Below are 26,000 nucleotides of genomic sequence, written 5' to 3' on the forward strand. Positions count from 1 at the left end.
TGCATTACATCTGTTACTGTCCCATTGGCCAAAGCAGGTCACAGGGCCAAGCCCAGATTCAGTGAATGGGGAAATCGACACCGCTTCTTGGTGGGACGGGCAAACAACCTGTGGCCACTTGTAATCTCCCACAGGCAGAGTAGATCGTCTGTTTTGTTCACTCCTGTGCGCCTGCAGCTTAGAACAGGCATTGGCAAGGGGCCAGATAGTAAATATTTTCAGTTCTGAGGGCCATATGGTCTCTTCGCAGCTACACAACTCAGCCCCTATAGCGTGAGAACAGCCTTAGATGATACACAGACCCGTGGGTGAGGCTGTGCTCCAACATAATGCTATTTACCATGACAGGTGGCCTGCTGGATTTGGCCCGCGGGCCGCAGTTTGACGCCCTCTGGCTTAGAGTATCACCTGTCACATAATAGGTGCTCTGTGAATATTTGCAGAATCAACAAAAGAGCCCAAACATTTGGTCACTATTCCATTTCTGCCCCAGCTGTTCTGATATCACCTGGGAGTCTGTGATACAGTTCTGACACTGAGCACCTGGCGTGAACATTGGGCCCCATCCTCCACGAGACTGCCGTCACTCCAGATATCAGCCACACTTTTAGGGTACCCAGGCCACCCATAGTTCTGATCGGCTGGCTATGAACTTGGGGGTTCTCACGTAGCCTAATTCAGGTTCAATAATCTGCTGCAACAAGTCACAGTATTAAAAAAAAAAAAAAGCCATACTGTTCTGTCAGTCCTGAGCCTGTTGAGGGTAGTGCCCTTGGTTAGGAATGCCTGCAGGGCTCACCCAGGCTGTGGTGAGCTCCAGACGCGTCCCCACCAGGGCTGGGCCGGCCCTTGTGGTTCTTATTATGATCACAGGACACACTTCAGCAAAGACTCTCTGAGAACTTTTTTTTTTTAATGTTTATTTATTTTTGAGACAGAGAGAGAGAGAGAGAGAGAGAGAAAGAGAGAGTGTGTAAGCAGAGGAGGGAGAGAGAGAGAAGGAGACACAGAATCCGAAGCAGGCTCCAGGCTCTGAGCCATCAGCACAGAGCCCAGCGCCGGGCTCCAACCCACGAACCACGAGATCACGACCTGAGCCGAAGTCGGACGCCCAACCCACTGAGCTCCTCAGGCACCCCAGGACTATCTGAGAACTTTGAGGAACAAGGGTGATGACTCACAAGTCCTGGAGGTTACATGGCACCCTTGTGGGCCACACAGTGAGATCACGGATAGAGAGTGTGGACTGGGGCTCTGCCGTTACTGGGGTCCCGGCCAGGGGGTTTGCGGGTTCACTCGTTGGTATATTTAAAACTTACGAAGAGGAATTAGCGCAGGAAGGGAGAAGTGGGGTCACTCGAGAGGTCAGTTATCTAGGTCGCCCAGGGCTTTCTGACAGAGGGAGCTTCATGAGTGGGGGCATCCGAGTTCCTTATCTGGCTGTGTTGTTTGGAACGTGGGCAGAGGGATGACTTTTGAAATGGATGCCTTGACGGTCAAAGCTTACCGCCAGGCACTTACGCTACTCACATTTACAAGGACAGCGTTATTACTAAAGATGCACACGTTGTCAAGGACTGTCCCAGCTCTGCCCTGTGGAATCGGGGACGCGGCCCTCCCAGCATTCGCTGTCCAGAAACGTCCCTGAGCTGCTGTCCAGAATTTTTCCGGGGGGGGGTGTGTGGGTCTCATCATGCAGCTGTGATCAGTTGAATCCTTGTCTGTCCGTCCATGTGATTGAACTCCCATCTTCAGTGGCTGAACGACCCACACATCTAACCCCATCCTTGGTCTTTTTGGTGACCAGCCCCCTTCCTAAAGCCACCTTGGGACCACCTCATTAGCATAACAAAGATGCCCCCACCTCTCAGGACATTCCAAGGGCGCCTGAAGCCAGGACTGGGACCGGACCGGATGTGTTCTTTGTGGCACTATCATCACACAGGTCTCTCCGAAGAATGAATGTGCCCCGGTGTGTGACTAAGAACAATGGCAACACCGATGCTGCTAATAAAAAGTCGCCATCAGAGCAAAGACGCATGGTTCTTGTTTTCCATGTGCCAAGCACTTTAGACAGCTTCTCCTTCTGGGAGGTTCCAGTAAACCCCCCGCTGGGCTGACTTGGCTGTGTGCCCACTTCTGACCCCCTCCTGGGGGATAGAAGGTAGTGCCCGGCCTGGCCTGGATCTTAACCTGGACCTAAGGGGGCTGTGCCAGCCTAGACCGACCTCAGACCCTGCAGGGGTGGGGCGCAGGGGAGGGCTGGTTCCCAAAGGACTCCCAGGGGCTGTGTATTCTATTCGATGACCTGGGCTACAGGCAACCAAGGCAAAGGCTGCCCCCATCACACACGATCCCGTGTGAGGTTGTGTTCTAGATGTGGGCTCGTCAAACCCACACAACAGGAAGCACCCCTTCTTCTTGGGGCGGCAGGAGGGGTCCTCCTCCCACGGGCCCATCAGCTCGGAATAATTCCCATCACCATGGTAACACCCAAGTCCCCCCCTTCAGTGTGATGGGAGACAGGGAGTCCTGTCTCTGCGGGGTAGAACGTGATCCTCCATGGGGTGCGGTGTGGATCCCCACTGATTTGGGGTATGGCAGGGGCCCCATCGTTTTGGGGTAAAAGCGTGAGTCTCCTGACTTCAGGGCAGTGCTGTAGGACCTACCACCATGAAGCACTGACATGTACCTGCACGTTAGACCGTGATTCTTACTGTCCCCACAGGGGACCGTGTCTGGAGACATTTTTGGCTGTCATGCTGAGGGGCAGGTGCTGCTGGGGGCCAGGGATGTCACTTAACACCCTCCAGGTGTGGGCCACCCGCACAACAGAGAATTCCCCAGCCCCGAATGTCAGCCGTGCTGTGGTTGAAGCCCCCTGCCTTAGGGTGACAGCCTAGGTCCAGTCACTTGGGACCCTGTGCAGTGTGGTGTCTGCGACGCTTGTGGGGTCCTGTGTGTCCTGAGCCCCCTCTTTCCACTCTTTCTTCAGCCTCATGTGTACTCCCTGCCTGGGCCCCTGTCCCAAGGTCTGCCACATCCTGGAAGGTGAGAAGACCATCGACTCGGTGACATCTGCCCAGGAGCTCCGAGGCTGCACCGTCGTCAACGGAAGCCTAATCATCAACATTCGAGGGGGCAGTGAGTGCTCTGGGGGTGGGGGCGGCAGCCGGCGGGGACCCACCTTCCCAGACAGTCATCAGTGGAGCCACCCCGAGAAGTCGGCTTGCAGACCTGAAATTCACAGCTCAGCCCTGGCCCCACCCACCCTTCGATTCTCATTTTCCGAGTTGGAAATTTGCATTCTTAGGCAGGAATCTGCGTTTTTAGCGAGTAGGAACCGGTCCCTGCTGCGGGTCTGGGGACCTTGTGTTCAGGAATACTGTCACAGGCAAAAAGGCACCCCCCTGTTTATTTATTCAGGAAACATTTATTGGATACTGACAGTGAGCAAAGCAAAACCCACGCATGATGGATCTTACAAGTAAACACATCCACACATAATGTACACTTGGGGTGGACCCTGCTAAGAAGGGAAGTAAAGCAGGGTAACGAAGGGAGCGGAGATTGGCGACCTTTCCTTACAAAGGGCCCTATAATAAATATATTCAGGTTTGCAGGCCAGATGGTCGCTGTCATAACTACTCAGCTCTGCTGTTGTGGACTTGAAAAAGGCCACAGAGAACGTGCGGACAAAGGGGCGTGGCTCTTTTCCAACTGAACTTTAATTACAAAACAGACTGAATTTGGCCCCTGGGCTGTCATTTGCCAGCCCCTGAAATAGAGAATAAAGGGGTTTGCTCTTTTTGAAGAGTTTCTGGTCTCGGGAGGCATATACTTTGAGCTGGAGATGAAGCAAACCAAGCAGGGAATAATATCCTGGGCAAAGGAGGGAGCCAGTGCAAAGGTCCTGAGGCAGGAACGTGCCTAGTTTGTGGGGAGGCCTATGTGTCTGGAGGAGGGCAAAGAAGGTAAAAGATGAGAAAAAATAAAAACACTGGTCACTTAGAGAGGGACTTGCAGACCCTGAAGTTAAAGGCTGCGGATCATATTCTAAGGATGATGCGTTTTGAGCAGGTTATGTTGGAGTCGTTTGCAGCCTGTAGGTTGACTCCTCACTATGGGAAATTATGAGAAGGTAAACATATTTCTGTCGAAACTCACTGGATATTCTCTCCTTTCCTTAGACAACCTGGCAGCTGAGCTGGAGGCCAACCTCGGACTCATTGAAGAAATTTCTGGGTATCTGAAGATCCGAAGATCCTATGCTCTTGTGTCACTTTCCTTTTTCCGGAAGTTACGGCTGATTCGGGGAGAGACCTTGGAAATTGGGTACGTGGCCCGGTTCTGTGTCGGTGGCCCCAGTGCTCACCAGGAAGTTCACGAGTTAAAACAACGTAGGGGTTTTTGCCAAGACATGGAAACACCCGTGTCCACGGACGGATGAGGGGATAAAGGTGTGGCACATAGATGCAACAGAATATCTCTCGGTCGTAAAAAGGAAGAGAATCCTGCCACTTGCGACAACATGGAGGGTGTTACACTAAGTGAAATAAGTCCGAGGAAGACAGATGCTATAGGGTCTCTCTTCTATAAGGAATTCCCAAAACAGAACAAAACCAAGCTTATAGAGACAGAGAACAGATTGGTGGACGTCAGAGACGGGGAGAAGGGGGTGAGGGGACGGGTGGTCTAAAGGTACAAAGTTCCGGTTGTAAAATAAATCCTGGGGCTGTAATGTATTGCACGGTGACTGTAATGAACAATACTGTACTCTATATTTGAAAGTTGCTGAGAGAGAAAATCTTAAAAAAGTTCTCGTCATAAGAAACACTTTTGTTTAGGGGCGCCTGGGTGGCGCAGTCGGTTAAGCGTCCGACTTCAGCCAGGTCACGATCTCGCGGTCTGTGAGTTCGAGCCCCACGTCAGGCTCTGGGCTGATGGCTCAGAGCCTGGAGCCTGTTTCCGATTCTGTGTTTCCCTCTCTCTCTGCCCCTCCCCCGTTCATGCTCTGTCTCTCTCTGTCCCCCCAAAAAAAAAAAATAAATAAACGTTGGAAAAAAAGAAACACTTTTGTTTAAAGCCTGTGAGGTGATGGATGTGAACTTACTATGTGATCCTTTCATAATATTTACAAGTATCAAATCATTATGTTGTCTGCCTGAAACTAACAGCGTTATAAATCTGTTATATCTCAATAAAACTGAAGGGGAAGAAAAACAGGTTTTTTTCGTAATTGAGGTATATAATTGATATATTAGTTTCAGGTGTATAAGATGATTCTATATTTGTATATATTGCAAAATGATCTTCACAAATTTAGTTAACAGCCACCATCACATACAGTTACAAACTTTCTTTCTTATGATGAGAACTTTTTTTTTTTTTTTTCCAACATTTATTTATTTTTGGGACAGAGAGAGACGGAGCATGAACGGGGGAGGGGCAGAGAGAGAGGGAAACACAGAATCGGAAACAGGCTCCAGGCTCTGAGCCATCAGCCCAGAGCCTGACGTGGGGCTCGAACTCACAGACCGCGAGATCGTGACCTGGCTGAAGTCGGACGCTTAACCGACTGCGCCACCCAGGCGCCCCGATGAGAACTTTTTTAACATCTACTCTCTTGGCAGCTTTTAAGTGTATGATACGGTATTATTAACTGTAGTTGTAAGGATATAACTTAGGGGGTTTTAAAGCCCCCAAAGAATCTGTTAGGAGAAAGTATCCAGAGAAGCCTGGAGAAGAAAGAATGTGCCAGAACCTGTCCAGAGACCCAGCTGAGGAAAATGATATAGTCACTGTTGGGAAACGGCGGTCCAGCTCAAACTTTGTGCCCTCCAAGGGTGCTGTCTGGGCTTCGTTATGAGTTGGAATGCAGGCTTGACCAGGGCCCTGGGATTTCTGTGTCCTGTGCCTTCTCACTTCTTGGTCCCCTCTGACATGGCTGCACCTGCTCCTTCCTTGCTGAAATTCTCATTGGTGGCCCATAGGATTCTACTACTTGGGGGTACGCTCCCTGCCTCCTTATCTCCCTCCCTTTCTCCGCCTGCCTTTGGGAGTTGGTGTTCTGGGCTCCCAGCCTTGGCCGTCTCTCTAGCAATCTTCTGCTTGTGCTGAGACCCCCAGCCCTGGCTTACCCTCAAGCCCGCCTCTAGCTGGCTGACCCCCAGAAACCTCAAACGCAACATGTACAAAATGGAACTCCTCTCCTTGCCGCAGCTGTCGCTTTCTCGTTTCTCGGATCCACCCCCCTCCAGGTCTGCTGACTCTATTTAGGTCAGTAAAACAACAGAAAGCCAGACTAGCTGTGTTTCATGCAGGTAGGGATGGACTGATGAGCGAGAAGTCTGAGGAAGGCTGTCCAACAGGAAGGTTCTGTCCATTTTTGTGCCCCTCATGGTCACAAGATGGCTGCCTCACCCCCAGCCTCATGGCTGTGGAACTGACGAGGAAAGGGGGAAGGACAAAGGCCCAGGCCAACTGACTGTCTCCTTAAAACAACCTGCCTGGAGCCTCCCACGCTCTCGCCCCCAACACTGATTCCTGCTTTTGTCTCCTTGGGTCACCTGGCTATTGTCAGTTGCAAGGGAGGCTGGATAAGTGAATGCCGGGAAAAGGGGGCTGTGAATGGCGTTTTGAGAAGCCAACTCACTGAACTGTTTATTTTATTTTTTTTAATTAAAAAAAATTTTTTTTTGTTTAATGTTTATTTATTTCTGAGACAGAGAGAGACAGAGCATGAGTGAGGGAAGGGCAGAGAGAGAGGGAGACACAGAATCAGAAGCAGGCTTCGGGCCCTGAGCTGTCAGCACAGAGCCCGACGCAGGGCTCGAACTCACAGACTGTGAGATCATGACCTGAGCCGAAGTCAGATGCTCAACCGACTGAGCCACCCAGGCGCCCCATCACTGAACTGTTTAGGCTACCTTCTTGAATCACTTACCAGCTCACTCTGGTTTTTCTGCCATAAAACTGCCCTTTTGCTGAGGCTCAGAGCTTTCATTTGGATTGTACCAATGACTTCCTAGCTGGGCATCCTAGCATCAGACCAGTGCTGTCCAGCAGATATATGATACAAGTCGCATGTGTGACTTTAAATGTTCTAGTAGCCACCGTATGAAAACTTTAAAAGAGAGAGGTGAAGTGAATTTTAGTGGTGCATTTTACTTTTTTTTCTTTTAATGTTTATTTTTGAGAGAGAGAGAGTATGTGAGTGGGCAAGGGACAGAGAGAGAGGGAGGCACGGAATCAGAAGCAGGCTCCAGGCTCTGAGCTGTCAGCACAGAGCCCGACACAGGGTTTGAACCCACGAACCGTGAGATCATGACCTGAGCTGAAGTTGGACGCCCAACTGACTGAGCCACCCAGGAGCCCCAGTAGTGTATTTTACTTAACGCATTCCATCTGAAATGTTATTTTGGCGTGGACTCAATACAGGACAATGATAAACAAGACTTTTTACATCCTTTCTTTGCACGTGAAGTCTTTAAAGTCTGTGTTTTTTGCTTCCGGTACAGTCAGAATGGCCACGTTTCAGATGCTCAGTGGCCAGATGTGACTAGCGACTTCTGTCTTGACAGCCACAGGTCCAGATGCTTCCCTTTTCCCATCTGTCATGTGCTGGTGGCCCACTGGTCTTCTAAGGCACAGATCTAACCCAGTTAGTGAACTGTTCTAGAACCTTCCTTTGCTGAGGAAGGTTAAGTGTTCTTGGTTGTGTTCTGGAATGCCGTGTGCTAGAGGGTTGGGCCCACTGTAGTCTTGTGGCCTGTCACCTGTTGGCCAGAGAGGCTATTGTTCTCTTCCCTGGGTCCACCTCAGGTGCCACTGTGTCTTCCTTTCTTCTCCTCTGCAAAACCGTATCTCAGCCCATCGCTTACCCTCGTCCCCCACACGACTGAGCACAGACACCTTCCTGGCCATGGAGACTTCCTCACCTTCCCCTGTTCCTTCCACCCTTCATTTAACACTTAACAGGCACATGCCAGGCAAGTGCTAAGGACTGGGGACGTAGCACCGAACACGATCAGCTCCAGCCATGGCCCCCCAGCCTTGGCGTTGGAGGTGACAAACCCATGTATGACTGGGTTTGTGTGTGTTTCCATAGGAACTACTCTTTCTATGCCTTGGACAACCAGAACCTGAGGCAGCTATGGGACTGGAGCAAACACAACCTCACCATCACTCAGGGGAAACTCTTCTTCCACTATAATCCCAAACTCTGCTTGTCGGAAATTCACAAGATGGAGGAGGTTTCAGGAACCAAGGGGCGCCAGGAGCGGAACGACATTGCCCTGAAGACCAATGGGGACCAGGCGTCTTGTGAGTGGTGATGCCCTGGTCCTTCCAGCCCGTGGGCCAGATAGCATGGCTTGCCTCCCCCTTCAACATGGCGGTGGCCTCCAGGGGGTGTGCCACTGCCCCCCAGTGAGCTAGAACAACTCTGTGTGTTATAGGCTTTGTGAGGACAGGTGTATCTTCTCTCTTGACTGCAGAGATACAGTGCCTGATACTGGAAGATGCCACATAGGCATTGAATGAATGAATGAATGAATGAATGAATGATACCTCCTTATATATGGCCTCGGCTCAAATGCTATAGCAGACCTGCAGTTGTTATAGCTGGAGAGTGTTAGGTGACTACTCTCCTCCGACAGGTTCTTTCTTGAAGGAATGTGTGAGCATTGAAGTGCCAAGGTTTCCACTAATACCCACCTATGCAGTTGGTTCCTTGTGGCAGAATGTGGGAATCCAGGGTGGGGTGAGGAGAGCAAGGTTGAGGTGGAGGTTACGGGAGGGCTTGCATCGCAGGCAGAGGGAATTAGTCTTTCCAAGGCACGGTCTCTCCAAGATCTGCATGCTCTCTAAACTTATGTGGCATGTGTGCATTTGCCCTGGAGTTATGTCTTCGGACACGGAAGGCTTGCAGGTCCACATGTGTGACAGAATTGCGTCAGGACAGATGTTACTCTTGACAATCACTTTTCCCAGTAACTATTGGCCAGTTGTCCTTAGTTTGGTGCTGATGCTGTTACTCAGTTAAGCATCTGGCCAAGTCGCTGGCTTGTGGTAGGGATGGTAGGGGTCACCTTGCACGACCAGTTCTTGCCTCTAAACACTGGGAGAAGGCACATGGGAATGAGACCCATCAAGGGAACAGCGGGTTGACATCTCCTTCCTCATGGACGCTCTTGGAAATGTAGGATCACCTGCTTTGGGCTGAAACAAGTTTTTAGTACTGATACTGCTGTTGTTTTTAAACTTTCCTAGGTGAAAATGAACTACTTAAATTTTCTTACATTCGGACATCTTACGACAAGATCTTGCTGAAATGGGAGCCGTACTGGCCCCCCGACTTCCGAGACCTCCTTGGCTTCATGCTCTTCTACAAAGAGGCGTAAGTCGAAAGGTTAAGAGGTGTGCAGGTGGTGTGTGTGTTCAGATGTTCCCCTCTGAGATTCCTCGATCTCTCTCCTCCTTCTGGAATAACCATCATAGGTTCCTTTAGACCATCTCACAAGTTGATGGCATGTGAAGTTGCTAACATCTCCATCTGTCAAAACCAGGAATTGAAACAGGTTTCATTTGAAGGTCCAGATTGGCCAGTTTCCTACAGCAGTATTCCATTTGGCCGCATAGACGTACGTCTCACCAAGATACATCCTTAACAGAATTTGCTCAGTCTACTCCATGGGTGTTTAAAAATTTATTTTTTAAATCTATTTGGCATTTTCCCCAACATTTAAAGAATTGTGGTAAAGCATACATAATATAAAATTGACCGCTTAATTATGTCTAAGTGTACATACAGCTCAGTGGCATTAAATCCATTCACAGTATTATGCAACTGTCTAGAAATTTCTAGAAATTTCTTGTCTTCCCAAACTGAAACTCTGTCCCCATTAAACAACACCTGGTCATTTTAAGCATAGTTGACCCTTGAACAATGCAGGGGTGAGGGGTGCTGACCTCCCTGCCACCCATGTAGTCAAAAATCCATGTATATCTTTTGACTCCCCAAACGCTTAGCTACTAGTAAGAGCCTCCTATTGACCAGATGGTAGGCTTACCGATAACGTAAACTGTCAATTAAGACGTATTTTGTATATGTATTACAGACTGTATTCTCACGATAAAGTAAGCTAGAGAAAAGAAAATGCTATTAGGAAAATCATAAGGAAGAGAAAATGCATTTATAGTCCTGTGCTGTAAAGAATCTGCATGTAGGTGGGTCCATGCAGTTTAGCCTGTATTGTTCAAGGGTCCACTGTATACGACTGTGCTGAAAAAAAAAATTTTTTTTTTAAGATGTTATTTTCTTTTAAAGTTTATTTATTTATTTATTTATTTATTTTTTAAATGTTTTTTATTTATTTTTGAGACAGAGATAGAGCATGAGCAGGGGAGGGGCAGGGAGAGGGGGAGACACAGAATCCGAAGCAGGCTCCAGGCTCCGAGCTGGCAGCACAGAGCCCGATGCGGGGCTCGAACTCACGCAGTGTGAGATCATGACCTGAGTTGAAGTCGGACACTCAACCGACTGAGCCACCCAGGCGCCCCTACTTATTTATTTTTGAGGGAGGGAGAGAGAAAGAACATATGGGGAAGGGGCAGAGAAAGGGAGAGAAAGAGAATCCCAAGCAGGCTGCACATTGCCCGTGTGGAGTCCTATGCGGGACTTGAACTCACGTACCATGAGATCATGACCTGACGGTTCAGATCAGATGCTTAACCGACTGAGCCATCCAGGTGCCCCTAAAGATTTTATTTTTAAGTAATCTCCATACCCAATGTGGGGTTTGAACTTACAACCCTTTGATCAAGAGTTTCTTTCTCCACTGACCGAGGGGAGCCAGCCAGGTGTGCCCCTGACTGTCCTGAAATTTTAAAGGGAGAAAAGGAAGTGGTGATCATATTCATATTAATCATTATTCCGTCTCTGAAGATGTATCACGTGTCAAAATGTGTGCCGAGAAGTAGTCTCTCTTACAGTCTTATCAATAAGCCACCAACTGTTAGTTGGAAAATGAGCTATAAGGGAAGTAAGTGGTCCCTTCTCTTTGGGACCTGAGTCATTTTTCCTTGTGGCATAAGATTGTTGATGAACAGGACGCAACCTTATAGGACGTCACTGTTCCCGCCGCGTCTCTCCGTGCTCAGAGCGATAGTCAAGAAATGATAACCGTCTTGTCCTGCTTTGTCTTGAAAGCCCTTACCAGAATGTGACCGAGTTCGACGGGCAGGACGCGTGTGGCTCCAACAGCTGGACGGTGGTGGACATTGACCCGCCTCTGAGGTCCAATGACCCCAAGTCGCAGAACCACCCAGGGTGGCTGATGCGGGGTCTCAAGCCCTGGACCCAGTATGCCATCTTTGTCAAGACCTTGGTCACCTTTTCTGATGAGCGCCGCACGTATGGGGCCAAGAGTGACATCATCTATGTCCAGACCGATGCCACCAGTAAGTGTTTGTCATAGCGTTGGAAATCTTGCCTTTAACGGGTTGACACGGTGATGGAAGAAGTGCTCTTTTCTGTGGCCATTGGCTTCTTTTTTAAAAAATTTAATTAATGTATTTATTAGATATTCACATATTTTTGAGAGAGAGAGAGAGAGAATGAGCGGGAGAGGGGCAGAGAGAGAGAGAGAGAGGACAGGTGATCTGTGCTGATGGCCAAGAGTCTGATGCAGAGCTCGAACTCACCACCTGTGAGATCATGACCTGAGCTGAAACCGAGAGTCGGACGCTCAACCGACTGAGCCACCCAGGCGCCCTGTGTTTATTGGCTTCTTAAAAGAGCCGGGTGCCGGGGTTTATAATTTCAAAAGACAAGACAGTAGCAACAAGTCACTTGAAGGGTGTATATATATGTATACACATTCTTCCCATTACGGAAAACTTTCAAATATTCACCAAAGTAGAAGAAAAAGGAGCCCCATGAGCCATTTCCCAGCTTCGACAATTACAGTGTTTTGCCATTTTTACTTCATCGCTGTGTCCCTTCCCCTTCCATTCTGGGGCGGTGGGGGGTAGGTGGGGCGGGCTGGAGTATTTCCTAGCGATTTAGTTGTATTTTCGTAAAGCCCAAGTCCTTCTCCTGTTGTGGGGGTTCTCAGCCCGGGGTGATTCGCCCCCCCCCACCCCCCACTGCCGCCCCGGGATGCTTGGTGATGCCTGGAGACAGTTTTGGTTGTCGTGACGGTGGACGTGGGGCTGTGGGTGGAGGCCAGTGATGCTTTCCCTATATCCTGCACAGCAACAACAGAGAATTATGTGGCCCCAAATGTCCATAGTACTGGGGGTGAGAAGCCCTGTCCCAGGGGACACAGCCCAAATTTCATGAGCTAGCCCCGGCCTTTTTGGCTGGTGCCCCTCATCTCGTGTCCTCCAATGATACCAAATGACTTAACAGTTTCTGGAAACTTCTAGCTTCCTCTGCCTTGAGTCTCCCCCCCCCCCCCCCCACCGAGGGATCAGCCACCTGCATTGTTGAGGGGTAGGTTTTGTGGGGCCCAAAGGTAGTGCATTTTGGGGGACTCTTAGATGAGCCGCCACTCCAGTGATGAGGACGACTGGGATCCAAGTGCTGACGGTCGCCCCACGGCTGGGTTCCATTTGGGGTGCACGTTAACCAGAAAAACGTGAGTTTGTCTCTTCCCACTATCTTCCTTTTCCCCAGCGTCTTCCCAGTGCCCAGGACAGAGCTTGGAGCCCGGCCGGAGCCCCGTAAATGCCTGTTGCGTAAATGAATGAATGGCAATGTGATGTGTGGTATAAGTGGACAAGTGTGCTTGCCGGGCGAACGTCGACAGGCCTCCAGCGTCCTCTGAGGTTCAGTCATCACCGCGGCGAAAACCCGCGTGACTTCTCCAACACGTGTGTCCTCCTTGCGCCCGCCCGACAGCCAGTCGCCTCCTGCTCACGGTGGACCTGTCTCCTTTCTCCTTTGCAGACCCTTCCGTCCCCCTGGATCCTATCTCGGTTTCGAATTCCTCCTCTCAGATCATTCTGAAGTGGAAGCCTCCCTCGGACCCCAATGGCAACATCACGCACTACCTGGTGTTCTGGGAGAGGCAGGCGGAGGACAGCGAGCTGTATGAGTTGGATTATTGCCTCAAAGGTGAGTGCGGGCGGGGTGTGTGGGAGCGGACAATCTGCTTTGTCCCGCTTCGAGGGAAACATCTCCCCACATCCTGGTTTTCCCAGGGTACGTGTGGGTGTGTGTGCACGCTCACACACTCCACAGCCTCTCATACAAGAACGTGCACACACGTTTCTCAACCCGATGACACCCTGGAGACTCACGTCAAAACCAGATAGCTCTTATGCCTTGCCACCATTTCCTTCTGGAATTTTCTCCTCCCCCCCCCCCCCCCCCCGCCCTTTTCCCTGTGGGGATGTGGCTGTGTTAACCCGCTGGGTTTTTGTGCTGAGCTAGGAATGGAGAGGCTCTTGACAAAGTCAGGGAAGAGTTCTAGCCCCTGAATTTAGACCCTCACGTTTTAAGGACTGGAGACAGCAAGGAGTGGCAATCTGTTCTCTTCTGTGCTTTCCATTAAAAATTTATACTAGTGATGATTTCCCCCCTCAGTCTGTAATCTTGTTTACTTAACAGGCTTCATCCATTTGTAGAAAAATAGGAAATTATTTGCGCTTCAAACTAGTTGGTATAAATTAGTTTAAAATTAAAAAAATTTTTTTGTAATGTTTTTACTTATTTTTGAGAGAGAGAGAGAGAGAGAGAGAGAGAGAGAGAGAGAAGAGACAGAGCGTGCACAGGGGAAGGGCAGAAAGAGAGGGAGACACAGAATCCTTAGCAGGATCCGGGCGCTGAGCTGTCAGCAAAGAGCCTGACACAGGGCTCGAACCCACAGACTGAGAGATCATGACCTGAGCCAAAGCCAGATGCTTAACTGACTGAACTACCCAGGCGCCCCCTTAACATTTTACTTTTGCAAATTTTTTTTAATGTTTATTTATTTTTGAGAGAGACAGAGACAGAATGTGAGTGGGTTGGGGGCAGAGAGAGAGGGAGACACAGAATCCTAAGCAGGATCCAGGCTCTGAGCTGTCAGCATAGAGCCTGATGTGGGGCTTGAATCCATGAACCACGAGATCATGACCTGAGCAGAAGTTGGATGCTTAACTGACTGAGCCACCCAGGCGCCCCAAATTAGCTTAGAATTTTAATTAAAATTGGATTTAAAAACAAAACAAAGCAAAAAAAACCCATCATACTGGAGAAACAGATGTCATTTTCCCCCATTAGGGTTTTTTTTTTTTTTTTTTTGGTCAGTTTGTTTTTATGTTTGTCTGTATTTATTTTTCTCTAGATTGTTTTAAGTTAGTGATTTCCTCAGTGATTGACCTCAGGGGCGGAGGCTCAGGGACGGCTGGTGAGGCCTGGCCGAGGCCCTGAGCCCACGGGCTGCTCTCGGCTGGACCTCTCGCTCCGGCTGTAGGGCTTTGGGCAAGTCACTGAGCTTGCTTCTGGCTGCCTCCTTTTTGGGAGAAGGGGCAGGAGGCCAGATGATCTCCGGGAGCTGTCCCAGCTCTAAGATCATGTGCTATATGTATGCCTGTGACCTCATTCCCCGCCTGAGCTGAGGGTTGCAAACGTGATTTATCTCCTTCCATGCTTTATATAACTCGAGAGCAAGCACATTCCTCGGCTTAGCTGTGAGCTCTTGGCCCTGCATTCGAGTAACCGAAACCACCAGCTTGAACCACCACCGGCAGTGGCCCCTGATACTTTCTTTGCTTTTTCTTTCTTTCTTTTTTTTTTTTTAAAGGGTAACCATTTTTATTCTGGAAGTCTAAATCTGTCATTACAATGTGGCTATTTATTTAAAAAAAATTTTTTTTTAACGTTTATTTATTTTTGGGACAGAGAGAGACAGAGCATGAACGGGGGAGGGTCAGAGAGAGAGGGAGACACAGAATCTGAAGCAGGATCCAGGCTCTGAGCTGTTCAGCACAGAGCCCGACGTGGGGCTCGAACTCACGGACCGTGAGATCGTGACCTGAGCCGAAGTCGGACACTTAACCGACTGAGCCACCCAGGCACCCCAACAATGTGGCTATTTAAACATGGCTTGGGGGGCCTGGGTGGCTCAGCCAGTTAAGCGTGCACTTCGGCCCAGGTCGTGATCTCATGGTTCACGGGTTCAAGCCCCGTGTCGGGCTCTGTGCTGACAGCTCAGAGCCCGGAGCCTGCTTTGGATTCTGTGTCTCCCTCTCTCTCTGCCCCTCCCCCACTCATGCTCTGTCTCTCTCTCTCTCTCTGTCTCAAAAATAAATAAACATTAAAAAAATGGCTTAATTTGTAATGATCACAAAGTTTATGTAATTAAAAATAAACTTACTAAGGAGCAGATTTTGTATGATTCCACTCATTGGAGGTCCCTAGAGGAGTCCCATCCATGGAGACAGAGAGTAGATGGTGGGCCCCAGGGGTGGGGGAGGGGACGGGGAAATCCCTGTTTCATGGGGACAGAGTTTCAGTTTGGGGAAGATGGAAGGTTCTGGCGGTGGATGGTGGGGGTGGGAGCATGACAGTGTGAATGTGCTTAATGCCCCTGAGCTGTACGTTTTTAAAAATGACTAAGATGGTAAGTTTCATGTTATGTGTATTTTACCACAATTAAAAAAATACACACAATAAGTAAGCTTGCTAACTGTGACCAGTCCTGGTTTCCTATTAGTATCAGCTATGTTTTTCCCTCCCACTCGGCTTTATTGAGGTATGTTTGAGTTGTAAGATATTTAAAGGTAAAATAAATCAGAAGGTAGTGAAAGTGTCCATTGGGATGATTTTGATACCCATACATGCTGTAAAGGGATTTTTCCCAGGTAGTTAGTTAATACATCCATTACCTCCTATTTTTATCTTTTTTGTCTGTGTGTCTGAGAACATTTAAGTTCTGTTCCCCTAGCATATTTTAGTTATACACTGCAGTGTTATCAACTGCGTTTTTATTTGGGGGGGAGGGGAGGGCGCAAGTGAGCGAGGGGCGGAGCCAGAGAAGTGGGACTCGCCTGAAGTGAGGCTCGAGCTCTACCCAGCACGGGGGTAGAACCCGCGAACCGTAAGATCATGACCTGAGCCCAAGTCAGATGCTTAACCGACTGAGCCACCCAGGTGCCCTCAACTGCATTTTAAAAAATCATGGTAAAGTATATATAACATAAAATGGACCATCTTAGCCATTTCTAACTGTCCAGGTCCGTGGCATTAAAGCCCATTCGCACTGTTGGGTGACCATCGTGACCATCCAGCTCTAGAACTCTCTCATCTCCCCAAACTCTGTCCCCGTGAAGCACTGACTCCCCCAGCCCCTGGCTCCCACCATCTGCTTCCCGTCTCTGTGGACGGGACTGTCCCTAGGTGCCCCGTCACCCATACTTTCACTGCGTAGTCAGAGAAAAACCACGCGGCGCCAAGTGCCCTGCCGTGGGTGCCAGAAAGGGTAACGGGGGGTGAGGAGCTGTGTCTGACCTCACGAAAGGTCCTTTCCTCTCCAGAAAATTCTCAGCAGCCTCCCTCACTCAGGAAATCCTACCTTTCTCTTCCATTTATAATGCCATTACCAGTCCCTTTAATGGTTAACCCAGCCAGGTTAGTCCGTGTCTATTAATACACGTCCCAAGTATTTTTAAGAGTCCCTTGTAGGCTTTCACAGCTGTATAAATACTTGGGCTTCCGAGTGGATACTCAGCATTCACGGGAAGGTCCTTGGAGCCCATTGTCTCCAGGACGCATTCAGGGGGAGAAGAAAAATGCTCAGGAGCTCCTGGGAGGCTGCAGGCACCAGGGCTGGCTGCAGGATAGGTGAAGCCCAGGGCCCTTCGTGGATTGTGCCTGGAGAAAGTAGCTTTTATGTGCCTGGTTGCATCAGAAGTGTGGCTGTGCCCACACGATGGATGGCAGGCACCCCTGGGACCGGACTCGGGTCAAGACACAGCCAGGGTGGCGCTTAGCAACTTTGGGGGCGCCTGGGTGACTTAGTAGGTTAAGGATTCAACTTCGGTCCCAGTCGTGATCTCGCGGTCCGTGGGTTCGAGCCCTGCGTCGGGCGCGGTGCTGACAGCTCAGAGCCTGGAACCTGCTTCGGATTCTGTGTCTCCCTCTCTTTTTGCCCCATGCCTGCTCATGCTCTCTCTCTCTCTCTCTCTCGAAAATAAATAAATTTCCAAAAAAAATTAAAAAAAAAGCAACTTTGTGTTTTTAGGACACTACCTTCCAGCAGTTGGTGTTCGTTCGTTCTTTCTTTCTTTCTTTCTTTCTTTCTTTCTTTCTTTCTTTCTTTCTTTCTTTCCTGATTCCTTTTTCTGTGCTTATTTTTTTTTTAATTTTTTAAAAATGCTTTTATTTATTTTTGAGAGAGAGAAACAATGCAAGCAGGTGGGGGGGGCTGTCTTTCGGCATGCCAAGGAAATTCCTACCACAGGGCCTTTGCACTTGCTTTTTGCACCATCTGAACTGCTTGCACCAAGGTATGTGCATAGCTCACTCCTTTACTTAGTTTGGGACTGCTCAGCGGTCGCTTTCTCCGAGACCACCTCGTGAAAAACAGCACCCCCAGGCATCCTGTGTCCTTTTACCCTGCCAGCTGACTCATGGCATACGTATTTATTAGTTTATTGTGGATCCCTCCATCCACATGCACTAGATTGTAAGGTCCATGAGGCAGGGTCATGCCTACTTACCTTACGGTCTCCAGCCTGATGGGATTATGGTGTCTCACAGTTTCTGGGACACACAGACCTGCACAGCTGCCCCGTGTGCCCAGCCCCTCTGAGAAGACCCCCCCCCTTGGCTGTGTGTGTGTTGTGGGGTCAGGCGGGGAGAGATCTCAGGCCACCTGCTCTGCCCGTCTCTAGGGTTGAAGCTGCCTTCCCGGACCTGGTCCCCGCCGTTCGAGTCCGAGGGCTCCCAGAAGCACAATCAGAGTGAATACGAGGAGTCCGCTGGCGAATGCTGCTCATGTCCCAAAACCGACTCTCAGATCCTGAAGGAGCTGGAGGAGTCCTCTTTCAGGAAGACGTTCGAGGATTACCTGCACAATGTGGTTTTCGTGCCCAGGTCAGGACTTTTCATTGGCTTGGTGTTGGGGGTCATTCCCTGGGGAACGAGATGAAGTGGGCACCCAGAGGGGAACTTCACCCCAAACGGGGAAAAGTTAAAAAAAAAACAAAAACAAAAAAACCCTCAGCATTTGCTCCCCGACGTGGCCCAAACCCTTCGTCCCACCCGTGGGCTGCCATCTGACTTCTCAGACGAGCTCCGTTAGATTATTGAGGCACACCCCTGAGGAGGGCCCCCCGGGCCCGTGCTCCTTGTTCATCTATGCCGCTGTCTCATCCTTCTGGAAATTTCTACGGCATCTTCAAAAGCTGGAGGCTTCTCCTGTTTAAGGTTGGGTTTCCTTCGGTGAATGAAGGGACTTATTGATATCCCATCCGATGTGAGAGGGTTTGCAGCGAAAATGACTCGAGGCTAGTCAGCTGTCTGCAGAGACATTTAGGTACATGGCACGTTTCTTTCGAGGCCTCAGGCTTACTTGTCCGGCAAGTGCAGATAATCACGGTTCCTATTTCCTACGACGGCGAGAGCACGTGAGTCACCTAGGCTTCTCAGCCTTGACACTCTCGGCATTTGGAGCCAGCCCCCTCCTTTGCCGTGGGGCCGTCCCGTGTGCTGGGGGATGACAAACAGTATCCCTGCCTCCACCCCCCTAACACCAGCAGTGCTGCGTGCATCACAGGGGTTCGTGACTCTTTGCAGTCAGTTCGTTTATTTTTGAGAGAGAGAGAGAGAGAGCACAAAGGGGGGAGGGACAGAGAGAGAGACACACACAGAATCGGAAGCAGGTTCTAGGTTCTGAGTTGTCAGCACAGAGTCCGACACGGGGCTTGAACCCACACACCGTGAGATCATGACCTGAGCGGAAGTCGGACACTCAACCGACGGAGCCACCCAGGGGCCCCCAGTCGCTTCCTCTTTTTTGGATCCAAAGCCTGGGTTTCTCAGCTGGAGAGTCCTCTGCCCCAGGTTACGGCAGCCAGTGAGCGACCGTAGGCTGTGAGCCACGTCCTCCCTCACTCCCCTTACAGACCTCGGCAGATGGGGTACCCAGAAATATCTGAGGAACAGGGCCATTTCCAAAGTGGATCGAAACCCCAAAGCGCTGACACTGGGATAAAGGAAGACTCTAAAACGGCTCCTTTCAAATGCCTGCCGTCGCTCCTTACGCAAATAGATGTGTCTCCAGAACCATCGAGATGTGACATTAAAAAAAAAAAAAAAAATTCTTTCTTGTGTTTTTCCTCGGTGACCCCGAGTCCAAAAGAGCGCTTCATGGCACAGCCCAGGCATTGAGGCAGCTACTCTTTTACTAGTTAAAAACAAAACGCTGCTGGGCTCGAGCAAACGGCCGAGTCACCTGTGATGTTTAAATGTGATCAAGTTTGACATCCGAGGGGGATCCCGGCTGGCCGGGTCTCTGGCGGGTACTTTGTCTGATTCCTGCCCCCGCCCCCCTTTCTGTGTTCTCTGCACCTGCTGAAGAAGATGTGATTCGGGCGTTGGGATGAGTGGTCCATGGCGAAGGGCAGGGTGCCCTTGGTCTGCTCGGAGGAAGCGTGGCTCTCAGAGTGTCGGAAGGAAGAGGTCTCTCTGAAGGAGTTCTGTCTGTCCTCAAAGTGGTTGGTTTTGTTTCCACAGAAAATCCTTTTCAAGCCCTGGTGCTGAGGACAGTAGGTATGACTCACCTGCAGAATGTCTGCGTGGCCACTGGCAACTTCTCGGTGCCGGGCCAGCCGGCCAGACAGGGCAGGAAGCATGCTGTGTGCCTTTGAGACTCCAGGGGCTTCTGTGGCTTGATGCATGTGACAGTCTGCTCTGCCCTTACCAGAGGCTTCATGAGTCCATACGTCAGCTGCCTTCACCCCGAAATGGGATCTGGGCATGAATGTCGGGAAAAAAAAATCTTCACTAACACACTCTTACTAAAACACAGAATCAAGGGGCGCCTGGCTGGCTCAGGCCGTAGAGCCTGCGACTCTTGATCTCCCGGTCGGGAGTTCAAACCCCACATTGGGCACAGAGTTTACTTAAAAAAAACAACACAACACACACACACACACACACACACACACGAGGGAGGGGGTAATTTGTGGGTACCTCTGAGATGCCACACATCCCCCTCCATGCATCCACCTGCTAAATGTTAATTTCTCAACATCTACGGTGTAGACAGAGCGTTTTGATCTGGGGTGACAGGTGCAGGATTGCGGGCGTGGGAGCAGAGGTGTGCCGTATCACAGAACCCCACTGAGGACAGGCAGAAAGATGCCAGGGCAGGGCAGGGCCTCAGGATGAGTCACGGGCTCTTTGGGGGCAGAGGGAGACCAGAGGGGAGGCTAGACAGGCAGATCAGGGCCATGTGGAGGGATTTCATTGTCTCACAGTGGGTTCCCTTGTTTATTTTCAGGCATGTGTGCGTGGCCCTGGTCTGACCTCTAGTGGCCACTTGGAATATAATCTATAGGAAAGAAAGGCCTAGAAATTTGAGGCTTTGGTCCAGACCCAGGTTTCTCAAGCTCAGATGTACTCACATTTAGGGCCAGATCGTTGTCCGTTGTGGGGCCCGCCCTGTGCATGGTGGGGTGTTGAGCGGCGTCTCTGGGCTCACAACGCCAGGAGCGCACTTGTCCCTGAGCAGTGACCAGGGGACCAGTGTGAGCCTGTGGGGTGTGTAGGCAGTGGACACTGAGGGCCCAGACTGCGGGTAAAGGGGAACCACTGTGTATACATTCGGCTCATTTGATGAGAACCTTCCTTGTTTCCCATTGTTCAGACACCCATTTCTCAGTAGTTACTCACGAGGCACCAGCATCCTGGTCAGTTGACCCGTTTGTGCTTGGATGGAAGTGTTCTGAATCTTGCTGACATGGGTCTATCTTTGGTTTTCACCCAAGAATTTCACTGGTCTTTTGACCCAACAGAAAATCATAACACGTGCGCCCCCAAGGAGGGTTCGTTTTCTGACCACATGTTTTCTGACTATGGTAAAGATTAAAAATTGACCTCAAGCATTTGAGCAGAGAACTTCCTGGTGACTGAAAGTCAATCGCTTTGATACCCTTTGGGAGAAGCAGACGTGGAGAGACTTTCATTAAAGTCCATTTGGACAAGAGTGGAAATGAGAGTATCACATACCTTGAACTCGTAGAATACCGCCAACACTGGGCATCGGTGCAAGTTAGTAGCCTTCAGTGATTTTGGAAGTTAAGAAACAACTTAAAAAGGTGAAAATACAAATTGTAGGGGAGGGGAAATCAAGATCGCTGAACTTGTAAATCTAAGGATGAAAGTCACAAATAATGAGAAGTAAGGCAGGAGACAGAAAACTAGGGTCGAAGGAAGATTTTCATGTTGAATTTCCTGGACAGTGTTGCGTTCTTCAATTTGAAGCTTTCGGTGAAGAGGGACGTTTCAATTTGATCTGATTCTAGAAGTGGAAAAAATTAAATATTCTAATAACCTTGGAAAATGACTAAAAATTGCAAGTCAAAACCTTAAAAAAATTATGTCACAAAAAGGCCCTAGACCCAGCGAGTTTTACAGGTGAGTTATTTGAAATTCTGAAAGAGCAGCTATTTGCTGTAATATGGAAACTTCTCAGAGCATACCAATCTATGGAACTCTTTCCAGGTTGTTTTATGAAACTAACAATGATACCCCTTAGCAGACACAGATGAAGATGCTACATTAACAGAAACCCCAGGACCAGCTAATGTGAGACTTTAGATCCATATGTCCTGATTGAAACAGCATGCTGACAATTTTGTTTAACTCAGAAGTGTGACGATGGTTTATGATCAGGAGATAGGATAATTCATCGAGAGGTCCAAAGAGGAAAATCATTATGATAATCTCATTCAACAGCATTAATTAAAAATTCCTAACTGAGGGGCGCCTGGGTGGCTCAGCCGGTTGAGCGTCCGACTTCGGCTCAGGTCATGATCTCACGGCTCGTGGGTTCGAGCCCCGCGTCAGGCTCTGCGCTGACAGCTCAGAGTCTGGAGCCTGCTTCCGATTCTGTGTCTCCCTCGCTCTCCGCCCTTAACCCACTTGCATTGTCTCTTATTCTCTCAAAAATAAATAAACATTAAAAAAATTTCTAACTGAGGGAAACAAGAGGCCTCGTATAAAAGTAGGAGTCGGAATGCTTCTGCTACAAGGTAAATATTTTCTAGATGAAACCAACAGCCGAGGTAACATTGTACTGAAATGCTCCCAGTCATAGTTAGAAGGAAGCTCCGTGTCACCGTTACTAATTAACATTTTCCTGGGTATCCAGCCAATGCACTAAGATACAAAATAGAAATTAGAATAGTAAAGAATGGATTGTGGGAAATAAGGTCACTTGTGTTTGCGGATAGCCTAGGGCAGGGGTAGACAAGCTACGGTGTGCAGGCTGGCTGCCCGTTTTTGTCAATGAAGTTTCATTGGAATGCAGCCACACCCATCTGATTATATTTTGTCTATGGCTGCTTCCAAGCCACAATAGCTGGAAAGCCATTGAAAGTTGAGTAGAGATGTGGACCGTGTGTCCTACAAAATCCAAAATATTTACTTTCTAGCATTTGCAGGAAGAGTTTGCTGACTCTTTTTCTAGTGTGTTCCTTGAAAACCCAAGAATATCAACTCTGACGCTCTTAGAGCAGAGTTTGGGAAAGAAAGCTACAATGTAAATAAACAAAAAGCCAGTAGGTATACTAGCAATAGTTAGACTATAAAAACAGAATATGAAAAAAAAATATGGAGTCTCTTGGTTCAAAATCTGAAACGAAACAAAACCCCAGGAAACCCTGTAACCCTCAGTATTGATGTGGTGGTCCTGAGGTGCAGTTTTGAGGGGCTGCTGGGGAGACCCCAGGTCAATACAAAGCTCCTGGAGAGCAGTTTCGCCAGAGGGATGAACAGATACAGCCTAGTGATTTCTCTTCTAAGAGTCTACTTTGAGGATCTAATAAGACAATCAGACAACGATCGAAGCAATATTTACAATAACAAAAAAAAAAAAAAAAAGGAAAGAAAAAACAAAAAACCCTGGGACACTTGCGCAGGCATGCCTCAGGGGCGTTGTGGGTTTGGTTCCAGACCCCCGTGGTAAACGGATATCGCAATAAAGCAGGTCACGTGAATTTTTTGGTTTCTCCCTGCATGTAAATGTCATGTTTATACCACACTGTAGTCTGTTGGGTATGTGCAAGGGCGTTATGTCTGACAAAACGACAGACACACCTGCATTTACAAACCTTGCTAAAAGATGCAAACCATCATGTGGGCTTTCTGCGAGTAGTAAGCACTGATCACCGATCCCCGTAACAAATATAAGAATACTGAGAACGTTTGAAACCTACCATGATGAGAATCACCCAAAGGTGACACAGAGACACAAAGTGAGGAAGCGCTGTTGGCAAAAAAAATGGTGTCAGTAGACCCGCCTGATACGGGGACGCCCCAACCCGTCAATCTTTAAAAGAGCCGGATCTTGTGAAACACAGTGATGCAAAAATGTAATACCACGAGGTAGGTCTGTATTAGGTAACATAGGAGGACGGTTAGTAAATTCTGGCTCACGCATCCAACTGAATATTTTCCAGTGTTCCAAGTTTTCTGCCGCGAGCAGGCAGTACTTGGGTAGCAAGGAGGGGGAAACCTTCACGTTGAAAAAGAAAAAATCATAAATTCTCTGCTCAGTACTTAAGGCATTATGTTCGAAGGAAGGTATTTGAGGAATGTGTCCGACACAAGAAGCGAACAAAGGGTCATAAAGCCAGCTTGGTCTTCTTTGTACCTGCACATAATATTTCCAGGAAAAAAAAAAATTGCCCACAGGAAACAGCGGACGGTGGGATGGTGAATAATTTGGATTTTCTTTATGCTTTTGTTTGGTGTGTGTTTATAAATTTTTAGGCAATTGCGTTTATTTCTTATATCCTCTTAAATGGGGGGAAAACGTGTGTCGACTGCATGGTTTTTTTTTTGTTTTGGGGGGCTTCTTTTGGAGTTCCCCTTACCAACTTGAGTGGTAAGATTTTTTTTCTTTAACCCAAGAATGAAAAATTAGTCGCTCTTATTATGCAGACGCCCTAAAGGGAAAATAAGATCTAGAAGATGCATTTTTCCCGTTTACACTGCTGATGCTGGCCGGTAGTTGGAGCTGTTGGGTCCATGCTGTGTGACCGGGTTCCCGAAAAGCTAGACTCTCACATGCTTCGGGCATCTTATACTTAACACTGAGCCTGGGTGGCTGAGCCATCTGCACAGTGAAAACCTGAAATCAAGCACATGCAGGGGAATGTTGGTGTGGGGCTGCCGCTTGTGGTCCTGGGGCGCCCCGCTCCCCCCCCCTCACCCCGAGGGCAGCCGCTCCGGGTTGTAACTCCTGGCAACCTGCATTTCATCTGTGTGCCTGCTCGCATCTCCGCTGCACCGCGGTCTTTGATTTTGAGCCTTTGATGCTCCAGCGTCCACGGTTTTCTTTTTTTAAACATGGGGATCGTGTGACCGCCTGTGTCCTGCTGTTGTGACAGGCCGTCGCGGAAGCGCAGGGCCCTCGCCGACGCTGGGAACGTGACGGCCGCCGTGCCCACGGTGCCTGGTTTCCCCAACACTTCCAGCAGCGTGCCCACGAGCCCGGAAGAGCACAAGCCCTTCGAGAAGGTGGTGAACAAAGAGTCGCTGGTCATCTCCGGCCTGCGTCACTTCACCGGCTACCGCATCGAGCTGCAGGCTTGCAACCAAGATGCCCCCGAGGAGAGGTGCAGCGTGGCTGCCTATGTCAGCGCCAGGACCATGCCCGAAGGTGGGTGGTGGGCGCATCGTGGTGCCCGGAGCCCCAGGCTGAAGCCCTCTGCCTACTGGAGCGGATTTGCCTTCATCGTTTCTTAGTTTACTTATTTAAAAAATTTTTTATGTGTTTACTTCTTTTTGAGAGAGAGAGAGAGAGAGAGAGAAAGACAGAGTGCAAGCAGGGGAGGGTCAGACAGAGAGGAGACACAGAATCCGAAGCAGGTTCCAGGCTCCGAGGTGTCAGCACAGAGCCTGACGCGGGGCTTGAACCCACAAACTGTGAGATCATGACCTGAGCCGAAGTGTGGCGCTCAGCCGACTGAGCCACCCAGGCGTCCCTTTTATTTTTATTTTTATTTATTTATAGTTTTATTTCTTTTTGAAGTGAGAGAGAGAGCGTGAGCAGGGGAGGGGCAGAGAGAGAGGGAGACACAGAATCCGAAGCAGGCTCCAGGCTCCGAGCTGTCAGCCCAGAGCCCGACATGGGGCTCGAACTCACGAACCACGAGATCGTGATCTGAGCCCAAGTCAGACACTTAACCAACCGAGTCACCCAGGCAGCCCTATCATTTTGTATTTGTGCCCAGCTTTATTGAGCTACAGTTGACATACAACATTGTGTAAGTTGAAGGCGTACTTGTGTGTTGATTTGATACTCGTACGTATGGCAGAACGATTACCACCAGAGGGGTAGCTGACGTCTGCATCACAATACGTGATTGGCATTTCTTCTTTTGTAGTGAGAACACTTAAGGTCTACTCTCTTAGCAGCTTCAGAGTAGGTACTAGAGTGTTGTTAACTGTAGTCACCATGCTATGCGTTACGTCTCTACCACTTAATTCATCTCCTAAGCTGGAAGTTTGTCCCTTTTGACTAATATCTTTGCATTACTCCCCAGCCCCTGGTAACCACCATTCTGGTCTCTGTTCTCTATGAGTTCTCTTTTTTTAGATTCCGCATATGCGTGAGATCATACAGTATTTGTCTTTCTCTGCCTGGCTTATTTCACTTACCATAATGCCCTGAGGGTCCATCGGTATTTGCCTTTATTATTATTATTATTATTTTTTTTCATGTTTATTCATTTTTGAGAGAGCATGAGTGGGGGAGGTGCAGAGAGAGAAGGGG

General features: G+C 49.1%; 1 protein-coding gene across 2 annotated transcripts in view; it reads left to right on the plus strand.

Annotated features, from left to right (window-relative positions):
* INSR (insulin receptor) overlaps positions 1–26,000 on the plus strand; it is a 142,295-nt gene that overhangs the window by 89,579 nt on the left and 26,716 nt on the right. For both annotated transcript variants that reach the window (XM_047828799.1, XM_047828806.1), the window contains exons 4-11: positions 2,996–3,144; positions 4,191–4,335; positions 8,111–8,325; positions 9,274–9,400; positions 11,213–11,463; positions 12,956–13,123; positions 17,887–18,088; positions 24,613–24,884. In XM_047828799.1, coding sequence (XP_047684755.1) covers positions 2,996–3,144; positions 4,191–4,335; positions 8,111–8,325; positions 9,274–9,400; positions 11,213–11,463; positions 12,956–13,123; positions 17,887–18,088; positions 24,613–24,884 — 1,529 coding nt within the window. The remainder of the gene's footprint in view (positions 1–2,995; positions 3,145–4,190; positions 4,336–8,110; positions 8,326–9,273; positions 9,401–11,212; positions 11,464–12,955; positions 13,124–17,886; positions 18,089–24,612; positions 24,885–26,000) is intronic.

Source organism: Prionailurus viverrinus, chromosome A2 (genome assembly GCF_022837055.1).
Source record: "Prionailurus viverrinus isolate Anna chromosome A2, UM_Priviv_1.0, whole genome shotgun sequence".
NCBI lineage: Eukaryota > Metazoa > Chordata > Mammalia > Carnivora > Felidae > Prionailurus > Prionailurus viverrinus.